This window comes from Pelodiscus sinensis, chromosome 9, assembly GCF_049634645.1.
Source record: "Pelodiscus sinensis isolate JC-2024 chromosome 9, ASM4963464v1, whole genome shotgun sequence".
Classification (NCBI taxonomy): Eukaryota; Metazoa; Chordata; order Testudines; family Trionychidae; genus Pelodiscus; species Pelodiscus sinensis.
The window spans coordinates 61582125-61594625 of NC_134719.1; the positions used below are offsets into that span (position 1 = coordinate 61582125).

The following is a 12501-nucleotide window of genomic DNA, read 5'->3' on the forward strand; positions in this document are numbered from 1 at the left end:
ACTATTTGCAAGCACCTAGAAGAGAACAGAGTTGCAAGCAGTAGTCAGCATGGATTTGGCAAGAAAACCAAACCCGCGTAGTGGCCTTCTTCAACAGGGATCCTGGCACAGTGCCTGGGGCAAGCAGTAGTCACAATATAGCTGGATTTTAGTGAGGCTTTTGACCAGTTCCACTTGACATTCTCATAAGCGAACCAGGGCACTGGGCCCTACATGCAATGACCGATGGAAAGGGCATATTCAAAGTGCCGTTATCAATGGCTCGCTGTCAGGCCAAGAGGGCGCATCTAATGGAGTTCCACTGGGGTCAGCCCTGGGTCTGGCAGCATTCAATATTTTTGCTAATAACTTGAATAATGGAGTGGAGAGTGAGTTTATGAAATCTGCAGATGACCCCCGAGGCAGGGCGGTTACCACCTCTTTGGAAGACAAGATCAGAATTCAAAATGACCTTGATTTATTGGAGAATGGTCTGAATTCAATAAGACGAAATTCAAGTGCAAAGTCCTTCCCTTCAGAAGGAAATTTCAGAGGCACCAGCTACAAAACAGGGACTAACCAGCTAGGTGGGAGTACTTCTAAAAAGGATCTGGGGGCTAAGGGGGCCACAAATTGAATATGAAGCAATAACATGACACCGTTGCAAAAAAAAGCGAACATTAACTGGGGGGGTTGTTTGTAACACATGGGAGGGCTAGACACTGGGGAGGTCTCCATCCTTTGGGTGGGACGTGGACAAATTGGAGAGAATTCAGAGGAGCACAACAAAAATTATACAAAATTGTTAGTCTTTAAGGACTCCTTGTTTTTGCTGAAACAGACCACCACAGCTCCTTCTCTGAACAACAACAAATGGGCTAGAAAACCTGAGGAAAGAGTAAAAACTGGGTGTGTTTAGTCTTGAGAAAAAAAAAGGAGAGAGGGGGAACCTGATAACAGCCTTCAAATAAGTTGTGGGCTGTTATAAAGAGCACCGTGCGCAGCTGTTCGCCACGGTCACTTGTGAAGGTCACACATGAAATAATTGACTTAACACGCAGCAAGGGAAATCTAGGTTAGCTCTTCAGGGAAAGGGTCTAAAGCGAAGGGTCATTAAACTGTGGAATAGGTTACCAACAGGAGGTTGCGGAATTACCATTCCTAGAGATTTTTACCGACAGGTTGCACAAACACATGTCAGGGCTGGGCTAGGTAGACGTGATCCTGCCTCAGCAAAGGAAGCTGGACTTGGTAACCTCGAGACCCCTTCCAGCCCTACATTTCTAGGATTCCAAGAAACGCTGCATCTCTCAATCACTGGGGAACAAGGGGCATTAAAAGGGCTTGATTGACAAGCAAATGAGCTGTCTGGAAGGCAAATCCAGCATAAGGTCTGGAATTCCTCCATCCTGGGAGGGACCGTTTTGTGTTTGTACAGAGCCTATCCCAGTAGATCCTAGGACATGAGGAGGATTTATAAAGCTTTGAAGCAGAATCTACGGCTTGCTGCACCTCTGCAATGGGTCCAAGCAACGCCTGGCTTAATCACAGTCGGGTATGACCATCAGAGTCCCGGGCTTTGATTGTTCTTCCTATCCCTAACGGCACCTCCCCATGCGGCAGTCAGACCTCAGTCCGCCAAGGTGGGTTCTAAGACTTTGCCGAAGCAGACAACTCGCACAGCTGGTTCCCCGTGGATCACACTAGGGTCTAATCCAGAACCATCGTGCTCGGTGCTGTACAAACACAGAACTGCACCTGCTTGGAAGAGCTCCCAATCGAGGTATAACAGATGGCTACAGAGAGATAAGGAGCACACCCTTGGTCAGCCTGATGAGCAGTGGGCTCAGAGCACAAGCAGCCCAGCTGTTGGCACGTTTCTGTGGGCCTCGGGTGAAAGGACGTTTTAGGAGGGATTTGAAGGAGGACCGGGAGGTTTCCTGTGGATGTTTTCGGGGCGCTCCTCCCAAGCATGAGGGCGACACTGCAAGGGTGCTTGTTCGAAAAGGGAACCGGTGGCTGGCTGAGGCTGGGCACGGAGTTAGGACAACCCTTTAGTGAAGATAAAGTGGAAATGGGTTTATTTGAAAATACATGTACTGGAAATTGCATTTATCAGCCCCTCCCCCCCATATTCTGTGCTACGAACACTGGCTTGGACTAACTGAAGTTCTCAAAGTGTCAGTCAATCCCAGTTTACCCCATGAAAACATCCCATTTAACACCCTCCCCCATACACACACACGTGCACGAGAGGCCCGCTGAATCTCGTCCACTGAAGATCCCCATCGTGCAGGACCGTTGGGCATTTACTGCCATTGATTATTTGCAGGACCGAGGGGTCCCTGTTGTACGCTGCACGGGACAAGCACCTCCGGCCCCTTCCCTGAAGGGATTCAATTGACAAGGCAGACAAAACGTCAGGGCGGGGACGTAGGTGGCCCTGCCTAGTGGTTAGCACAGGGTAGGGGGCCAGGTCACCCATGCCAGGAGGTGAGGAGCCCAGGGTGGGAGCCATAGGTCAGATGCCACACATCAGGAAACACGCTCGTCCAGGCCAGGAGACTAGAGCGGGTAGCACTGAATGAGCAGCCCAAAGCAGGGTGGAGCCCAGCTGTGCAGACAGCTTCCTGTTCCTCCTTCCGGCTTAAGTAGGAGGGAGCAGGCCAATCAGAAGCGCTCGTATTCCACCAATCAGGGCCCAGAGGTAGAGCCTTCTCTCTGAATGGCGCTGCAAGGGCTCCTAGTTCGATGCCAGGAACCCACTGGGTGGAAGACAGGGGCGGGATGACCCAGGTCCGAAAGGCCCCAGGTCATGACACAAAGGGGGGGAAGGAAAGAGGCACAGAGAGGTGAAGAGGAACTGGAATTAGAACAGGACCCTTAGGTTTCTGTTCCAACCCTCTGTCTGCACCACCGATATATACTGGCTCCCAGGAACGGGTGAAAAGCTTCAGGAGAGAGCATCTCTCAGATCAGACCGGGTCTGCAAACGGGACCCTAGCCCAAGAGCATTGTGCCTGAAGGAGTGAGCCAGAGGGCGGATGAGCCACACGCCCTGACACTCCGTATCTACCTCCTCTCCCTTTAGTGGCCCCGCCCGAGGAGCTGCGCGTGGCTGGGATCGGCGACAGGTCTATTGACCTGGAATGGGATGGGCCGATGGCCGTGACAGAATACGTGATCTCCTATCAGCCAGCCGTGCCAGGGGGCCTTCAGCTCCAGCAGCAGGTACCCGGGGACTGGAGCGCCATCACCCTCAAGGAGCTGGAGCCGAGCCTCACATATAACATCAGCATCTATGCGGTCATCAGCGACAGCCTTAGCGCACCGGTCACAACCAAGGTGACTACCCGTAAGTATTGATCTCCGCCCTATAATTCTACCCCCGTTGGCCAGAGGTAACCCTCCGGCCTAGAGAAAAGAGCAGACTCATATGTATCTGCTGACCTTCATAGAGAGCTTTCCCAAACTCACACAGCTTCTAGGACATGGCTGCCATCGTTCAAGGCTGGTTGAAATGTTTTCATGAAAAAAATAGTTTTCAACAGAAAAGTGGTGGTGGGTGGGGCGGTCAGAATTTTTTTTTTTAACAAAAAGATGCTCATTTTTCTCAGAAAATTTAAATTTTTTGTCAAAAGCTTGAACATCTGAAAACCAAAAAGCTTTCGGGTTTTGGCCACAACCCCAAAATATTTCTCTTAGGAAATATTGCCACGGTTTCGCTTGCCCCGTCCTCCTCTAGGACTGGGATCCGAGCCACATTTCATCTCTGTGCCGTTCCATGGCCGACGATGTCCAGACGCACGTAGGTGGTGGCTCAGGAAGAGGGGAAGATTGTGGGGCATCCTGAGAGATATCATCTAACTGGGAAACTTGGCCCCGAAAGGCGAATGGGGATACAGAGGGCTTGAAATACAACTCCCATCTGGCGTCACTGCAGCATTTCCAACGCAGATTTTCCATTTTAAAACTGAAAGTTTACAGCTGAACCTTTTCAGCTTTTCTTTTCTTTTTTTTTTTTTTTTGCTAAAAAGTTCATTTTCCTTGGGGAGGGGACATTTTCCAACCAGCTCTGGCTGTTGGATTAAAGCTGGCGGTTATGGACATAATGCTCTGGTGGAATGAATCACAGAGTTACAGAGCACTAGAACTGGAAGGGACCTCGAGAGGTCATCGAGTCCAGTCCCCTGCCCTTACAGCAGGACCCAGTACTGTCTACCAGTGGTCCCCAACCTTTTTGGGTGGCAGGCACTGTGCAGGGCTGCCCGGGGTCAGGGCCACGCATGCACCACGCTTCCGGGGGTGGCACTAGGCAGGCGCACAAACGCCCCAGTGGGCGCCATGGCACCCGTAGGCACCGCATTGGGGACCATCCCTGACAGGTGTCTATCTAACCTGGTTTAAAATACCTCCAGTGATGGAGATTCCACAGTGCCGCTAGGCAATTTATTCCAGTGTTTAACCACCCTGACAGGTAGGAAGTTTTTCCTCATGTCCAACCTAAACCTCCCTTGCCGCAATTTAAGCCCATTGCTTCTTGTCCTGTCCTCAGAGGCCAAGGAGAACAATTTTTCTCCTTCCTCCTTGTAACACCCTTTCAGTGCTAGCGGTATATTTGCTAATACAGAACTTAATCCAAAACCCATCCAAGCTGACGGGTGCCTTTCCATTCATTCCACTGGGATTAAGCATATAATGCTGTCCAATGGGGGTAAAAGTCAGGTCTAAGATTGCCCTAGAAGTAGTTTTCCGCTCAACCTCATAAACACACAAGGTACAAGGCTGCCTCTCCTACAGGGCTGCCCCTGAAACAGGCATGCCTTTTCTGGCTCATTCCCCTTTAAATCTGATAACCGAGATGGACATGAGCATCCAAAAATCACACGTGCATCCCCAATGGCTGGTCCATGACGCTGCTTCAGTCCATCTCTAGGGTTGAGTAATGAGAAGCGAGCGTCGGGAGCTCAGATTCACTTTGAGTGCATTCCCGGAGCACATGGGTGGCTATTAACCAGGATGGTCAGAGAGGCAGCTCCATGCTCTCAGCGACTGTAAGCCTCCGACTGCCCAAAGCTGGGCCTGGATCGATCCAAAAATCGCCCTGTTCTCTTCCTTCCCTCTGAAGCCTCTGGCATTGGCTGCTGTCATACTGGGCTACAGAGGCCACTGCTATGACCCACCATGGCTGGTCTGAATTCTCAAAAGCCTATCCAGACTTATCCCCTGAACTAAACATTGCTCCATCCCAACTTCCCACATCAGGCCCTTCCTTATACTGCGTTAGCTTTCTGAGGTGCTTAGCTGGCTTTTATTACTAGACCCATTGAGGTACTTATATGGATATTATTACTATAATATCTTCAGGGTATCTCTACACGTACATCCACACTGCTATTACGTTCTTTTGACAGAAAGTTGAAAGAACGGAGGGGTTTTTCTGATGGCAGTAAACCTCATTCTATGAGGAAGCAGCCTTCTTCCGAAAAAGCTTTTTCGGAAGAAGGTGTGTGTGGACGTGGAAGAGAGTGTTTTTTCGAAAGAGGAGGCCTCCAGGAAAAAGCACAGGTGCCCTGATGGCCACACTGTCCACAGTAATCACGACTGAAATGTGAGATAGCGTCCAATTAATGTGGACACTCTCTTTCGAAAAAGCACATCGCTTTCTCGTTGTGCTTTTGCTCTGTAGACACTTTGTTTCGAAAGAAGTTTTTCCGGAAGATCTCTTCCTGAAAAGCTACTTCTGAAAGAAGCCTGTAGTCTAGACATAGCGTCAGAGTGTGTGTCCTCACAGAAGCCTTGTGAATTAGGGAAGGACATACACCATCAGCTTCATTTTCCCATCATACAGATGGGGAACTGAGGCACAGAGAGACTAAGTGACTTGGCCAAGGTCACAGAACAAGGAACTGAACCCAGATCTCTCACATTCCAGGCTAGCAGCCTACCCACTGGAATATTCTCCCTCTCTACCACAGCCCTTTTAAACAAATGGCCCAGATAAAACCTGCGGCGCTATTAGAAATGTGTCTGGGTGTGATGTAGGCTTGTTAAAAACACTAAAACTCTTTTCACTATCAGCCATGTATTCCTCCTCTCATCACTGAATTTCCGCTTGACACAGGGAACAGTTTGGGGCGGGAAGGGTTAAAATAATCCCACTTCATTTCTCTCTCTATTACATTGATGCTTTTTCTTAATGAGAACCTGTCACATGCTGCCATCGTGAATACACAAGAGAGAGGCGAGAGAGAGAGGAATTTTGACCCACGGAAAAATCTGAGGTTTTGGAAAGATTTTCAGGATGAGAAGGAGGAACCGCAACATTTCACAGTGCAGAAATTCCAGAAAAATCTGCGAGGGCAGAATCAGAATGGAATTTTTCAGCTGCTCCTTTGGCCACCTGGATGGCTCATGTCAATTTCACTTTCTGCCTGCAGGGAGAACCTGAAATGGACATGAGTCTTGCAGGCAAGCTGACAGAGGCCGACTCCCCACCTCTCCCGGGGTCAGACTTCCCACCTCCCCCTCCTCCCCGCTGTAGCTCCCAAAGCAAAGGGACACCGACAGGATCCTCCCAGCCAGGGATACAGGGCACCAGTCATTTGGATTTTCCCAACGTAAAATTTAATTTTTTTAAGCAAAAAATGAAAAAAAAAATTTCCCACAATAATCTCTGGTTTGAAGAAGGGGGCATTTCCCACCAGAAACTCATTCACACAGACCACTCCTGACCAGCCGGCAGTACCTCACTGGGCACCAGCAGGCAGGTTTACCCCTGTATGTGCCGAGTCAAAGGAGACCTATGCCTTGTGCCGTGGGCGCGGTGGATGAAAGCAGGAACAGAGCCAGAGCGTAGCTAATGTGACCCACGCTGCTGCATTCCAGATCTCTCCACGCCACGAGGGCTGCAGTTCAAGACGATCACGGAGACCACCGTGGAGGTGCAGTGGGAGCCCTTTTCCTTCTCTTTTGACGGCTGGGAGATCAGCTTCATCCCCAAGGTAGGAACACCAGAGACCACTGCAGTATCACTGCTGGCCACCCAAAGCCAGCTGTGTGGGACGGTCACGCTAATAGGTCCCCGTTTAAAGGAGCAGTCACACATGCAGGACAAGGCCTGGGTGAACTCCATCTGAACAATACCCTACGCTGCCCTCTCCTTCCCCCAAAAAAGCAGTAAAACCTCAGGTCGCAATCTCGATCAGTTAACCTCAAGCTCTGCGCTGAACCGTATTTTCCAGGGACCTTTGGGATTAGGACATGCACTCTTAGTATAAAGGGAATTCCATGAAAACAATCTTACATTTATATAAACCAATGGGTTTCGCCCACCCTCTGTTCCTTGACGTGGCCTCTTGCTCTCTTCCCTTCTCCTCTTCCTCCATTTCCTCCCTCTTACCTTTCTCTCTCCCCCTACTTCATTCTGTTTTCTCTCTCCGGTTCAGAAAAGTCTAATCAAAGGCAGGGCAATTCAGTGACTGATTCATCTGTTCTATCTTATCAGTGTGAAGATGAGGCATTTGATCAGCATCTCTGAAAGCCCATTTTAGAAACCTGCTTGGGTGTCGAAAGCTACACCCCTAAAGTTCATTTTTTCCCCACCCAAATATTCTGATTCCAGAAGCCCTGAGCCCTTGGCAGCCTAAATCACAACTACAAAGAGTGCTGGCTGGAAACCTGTAACCACTGTGACAGAGCTTGCTAAAATGAAGGTTGAGGGCTGAAACCGTTGCCCTAAATTTCAAACGCTGATAAAACCACAATAAAGTTGTTATTGATTCTATATTTAATCTTTATTCTCGGTTATTGCACGACCTGTATGGAACTACTGCGCAAACTGTATCCGACACGTCTCCACAGGAATATCCTACGTACCTTACAATAAAAGAAATGTGGATGAATAGCCCAATTATATCACTTGGGTGCAGGAAAAGCTGCCACTGAAGTAAACAAGGGTTCTGTGCAATAAAGAACTGCAGAACTGGGCCCCTGAAGGTGTGAAAACCTACAGCCAGCACCAGTACAAAAGAAAAATAAAGAGTGAAAATTGACAAAAACAGCTTTGTTTTCCAAAAGGGCTGGAGGGATTTTTTTGTAATTTGATGTTTGTACACACACACACACACACACACACACACACATACACACACAACCCTTTTAAGAGTCACACACACGCACGCACACACACACGTACACACCCGTTTTAAGAGTCACAGTTCATGTATTGCATGTATAAACCTAGAGGTAATTTTCAATCAAAATGAGGATAAACCACTAAAAAATAAATCCTAATGGAAAAGCTACCCAAGCCTTAAGTGAACTAGCCAAAACTAACAGATCTTTACAACATTTTACAAACACTAGTGAATCAATCCTTACCACATAGGGATTAACAGAAATGCTATGACCTCCCTTTTAAAATGGGGAAACAGAGCCTCAAAGTGCATTTGGCGATCTTACCCTATTTCTGTGTAAAAATCAACTCTCCCTAGAGTCTTTGCACAGACCTAATGTTCATGGCTTTGTCCCCGGTCCCAAGGGAATAGCGTGACAGTGCACAGACAATGCAGGAGTCCTGCTTTAACTTGACATTGTGATGTGTCAGCACAAGCCAATGATGTCACAATGCAATCTGTGACACGTTGGTTTCGGCCTGCACGAAAAAGTGCTGCCATTTTCCCATCAGACCTTAGCCCACATTATACAAATGCAAAATGTAAGTACTGGTACAACAAACACCTTGGGATGAAATAAGACAGTTTGTGAGGCACCTGAATTTTATAAACAGTGGTGCTCTATAGGATAGGAGAAATAAGACGATAGCTTTTGATCATGCTGCAGCATGTGATAAATAAGGGCAGGCAGATCCTTCCCAGTGGCTTTGAAATTTTCAGCCTAAATGCTGTAAAATCTGTAAATTTCAAGTGAACTGTTCAGGTCAAATGTATCCCAACTTTAACATTTGAAAAGCTAAATTCTTAAAGTCCTAAGACCAACAGAAACATTTCCAGGGTATTTTAAAACATTCCAAATAGCAAAATTCCCTCTCGCTGCCCAAAACCCCCCCTCCCACCCAACACCACAGCATAGCACTGCCTTTCTAAGACCCTGACAATGAAAAGCGAATCAACACTGATTAGAACTATAATGAAACTGACCAGTCTATTTGCATTGTTTAGCCAGAAAGAAATGCAAACATTAAACAGCAGGGACAGGGAAAAGTCGATATAGGCAAGGGCGTTAATATCACATTAACATTACAGCTGCGGTGTACGTAGCTATGGAGGTAGGATGCCATTGTTTTCAGTGCACTACACCATTACTTTTCTAAGAAACCTACATGAGGCAGCAACCCTTTTGTTCTCGCAATCCCCACAAACTGCTCCAGAGACAGACTCCCTGTGCTCCTGCAAGAAGACTTTAATTCTGTTCGTTCTTGTTACTCCATAATATAAAATAAAAGTGATTTCAGAAGACAAGTCTGTGCTGGCTCTGTGTGAAAGGGGAAAAAAACCCACACAATGAGATTTGCGGCAGTAGAGGGAATGGCTCACAAAACAATAGAGCTCACAGAAAATGACAAAGCAACAGAAAGAGGTTAAAAAAAGAAAGAAAATTAGAAAAGGTAACATGACAGTTTAGGGGTGCAGTGGAAGACTGCTAGTTTCACGAGAAAAAGGAAGAAGATGAATGGAAATCTATGTGCAGAGATTTGCTTAGTATATTATTAGCGAGGACAATGACTAGAAAAGTTTCATTTGGGCTAACCCTGGCGGGAACAGTGACATTTGCACTTGCTTAAAGACTCCTGTTTTCCAGAGGAAATACACGGAGTAGAAAGACTTAATAGAGATGCTTCAAAAGCCCTGTGTGCCAAACCCACAGCCCTTGCTGTTTCATAGCTTTATATAAACCCCATGATGTGCCTGGCAGCCGAGACGTGAAAGGGATGAATCCTGGATCCTTTTCTTTACCTGGTCTCATGTGGAGTCACTCTACCAGCTTGCGTGCGTGCGCACAGTGGTTAAAAACCCGAGGGCTGGGAAAAAACGCTGCCTGCCCACCTGCCACCTGGAAGCAATAACTGAGGGGTGAGCGGCAGCAGATGACTCTGACTCTCTGAGCTGCGACTGGCGGCGAGGGGGCATTGGGATCCCGCCCTTGGGGAAGGAGTCCACCCATCCCAAGGGGTGTGATGCCTTCTGGGCACGTTTCCAAGCACTTCCCCAGGCCCAATGAAAACAATGGGGATCACTGAATAAGGAAGATCTCCCATCGATGAAACAGACATGCAGGGAGTTTTTAAGTTTTCCCCAGGTGGAAATACCCCCCCCGTGATTGTTGATGCGCTATATTTGGGGCCATGGTGACCTGCCATCTAGCCCCATCATCTTCTCCAGCTACTGCACCCAGGGCCAGACTCCCCCGCCGCCTCTCTGTGCTGATCTCTCCTTTAATCTCTCCAGAACAACGAAGGGGGCGTCATCGCACAGCTTCCCAGCGGCGTCACCACCTTCAACCAGACGGGCCTGAAGCCGGGGGAAGAATACATCGTCAACGTGGTAGCCCTGAAGGAGCAAGCCAGGAGCCCCGCCACCTCTGGCAGTGTCTCCACCCGTGAGTGACTCCCTCGTCCTTTAGCCTTCGGGCCTGCTGCATCTTCCCAGACCCAGAAACGGGCCTGAGCCCAGCGTGGGCCTGTCACGTGGCTTAGCCCGTCCCCTCCAGGGCAGAGCCAAGCTGAAGGCTGGTATCTCCTGAGAGTGGAGACCCTTCGGTGGCCAGGCGAAATGAGGCGCTGGTGTCAACCCAGTGGACGTGCGTCCGCATCACAAAACACACCAACACAATTGGCATTCCCGGGTTCCCTTATCGGCTGTTTCGGCAGAGATGGCCAGGAATGGATGAGCTGCTCTCTCTCACATAGAGGTGCGCACACGCCCCCGAGCATGGCAGGGGCACCCCGATGGGCGTGGGGCAGTTCACATTTCTGTTGCCCATGTTGTACTAGTGCCCTGCGTAAGAATAAGAATCTAGTCTCCAGGGGTGTTCATGCACCTGTCACCAACAGAGCAGCCGAGCAATGGGCCAGATCCCCACCTGGGTTTGCTCCACTGAATTCAAACTAAAATGGTTTTAACCTCTGGAAATGTGGGTGTGCTTGGCAGGTCAGCTGAGCATTCTGCTCCTTTTATCCAAATACACCCTCTTCACTGAGGTTACCTTGCAACGCTGCTTTTACTCTTTGCTAGACAAACTCAGAGGGAAAATTCCTCCCGGGGCTAGCATCCCCGACTTGCCCCAGGGAGTACCTTGGCCTCCATCGTGTCTGCAAGGAAGGTAATAATTAGAGACACCTCCGGACTGCAACATCAGAGCCACTTTGTGTCTGACTTTCCCCCACCGCAAATGCAAATTTTCTGGCACAGGCCCCGTTATCCTGATACCACGTGACTGAGCCGTGCCATTTCAATCTCAGATGCACACTAGGGAGGGGCGAAGCTCTATACGGAGAGCCGATTCGGGTGAAACACAGGCCCTGGAGGCTTTATCACAGCTGTCCGATTCCATCTGGGCAGCACAGCAGGTGCAGGAGTGCCCTGGGAACAGCCCATCTCGCTGTATTTTGACACGTCTTTGGTGTTTACACCCTTTTGCGCAAGGCTCAGGAAGCGTGACAATACCAAAGGGAAAATGAATCCTCGCTGTTCCACCCGAGCTCACGTTCTCCTCTGCCATCTCCTCTCTTCCACCCTCGGAATTGTAATTCCTGCTGGGCCGAATGCCCATCTAGGAACAAATATGCAGAGCAGGGAAGCTCTGTGCACCTCGCTAGATCCAACTCCCGCTCCTGGCATGATGCACATGCCAGGGAAGCCTGGAGAAACTGAGCTTGAACAAGACCCAGTTTTGGCTCTAAGTAAAAGCTCAGGTCCGTTCTTGTTCTGTGCAAGGAAATTACCCCCCTCTCATGAGCTCACCTTAGGCACGTTTCTGAGATGGAGGCTGAGCGTTCCCAGTTCCCCAACCGAGTCCCCACCCAGCACACCCAGGTACCAGATTAAGGTCCAAAGCCTGAGCGATGCTGAGGGTCCTTGGCTAACATTGATGGATTCAGGTCTCTTCAGAACCCAATATTTTATACCAGCCACAAGCCTCGTCAGTTGTTCCCTCCTTCTCCGCCCCCCACCTCCACCCCCCGACAGCAGACTAGAGTAGATGTTCTGGGCCTGCACACCGCTAACGAACCCTTTCGAGGCGGAGTCAAATGTAACACGGGGCAAAGCACACATCTACGTTCCCACTCAATCCTGGCAAGCCCGTCGAGTGCTCCCTCCAGCCACACCACTTACAGACAGAAACGGTGACAGAGCTGCAATGGTCTAATGAGGTTGCTAATTAGGGCTTTAATGGATCTGGAGACTGAAAGGCTGCTAGGAAACGTACCCTAAAATGCGCACTACAACTGAGAGGTCTCTGCTGTCAGCACAGGAGGGTCTTTCTAACATTAGAAACTCT

At 49.1% G+C, this 12501-nt stretch overlaps 1 protein-coding gene and 1 long non-coding RNA gene across 4 annotated transcripts in view; one reads left to right on the top strand and one right to left on the bottom strand.

Moving 5' to 3' along the window:
* TNR (tenascin R) overlaps positions 1-12501 on the top strand; it is a 242698-nt gene that overhangs the window by 191767 nt on the left and 38430 nt on the right. For all 3 annotated transcript variants that reach the window (XM_075936914.1, XM_075936915.1, XM_075936916.1), the window contains 3 exons: positions 3071-3334; positions 6868-6983; positions 10449-10599. In XM_075936914.1, the coding sequence (XP_075793029.1) occupies positions 3071-3334; positions 6868-6983; positions 10449-10599 (531 nt within the window). The remainder of the gene's footprint in view (positions 1-3070; positions 3335-6867; positions 6984-10448; positions 10600-12501) is intronic.
* LOC142830623 (uncharacterized) overlaps positions 1-12501 on the bottom strand; it is a 146560-nt gene that overhangs the window by 64997 nt on the left and 69062 nt on the right. The gene's annotated exons all lie outside the window — the stretch shown is intronic.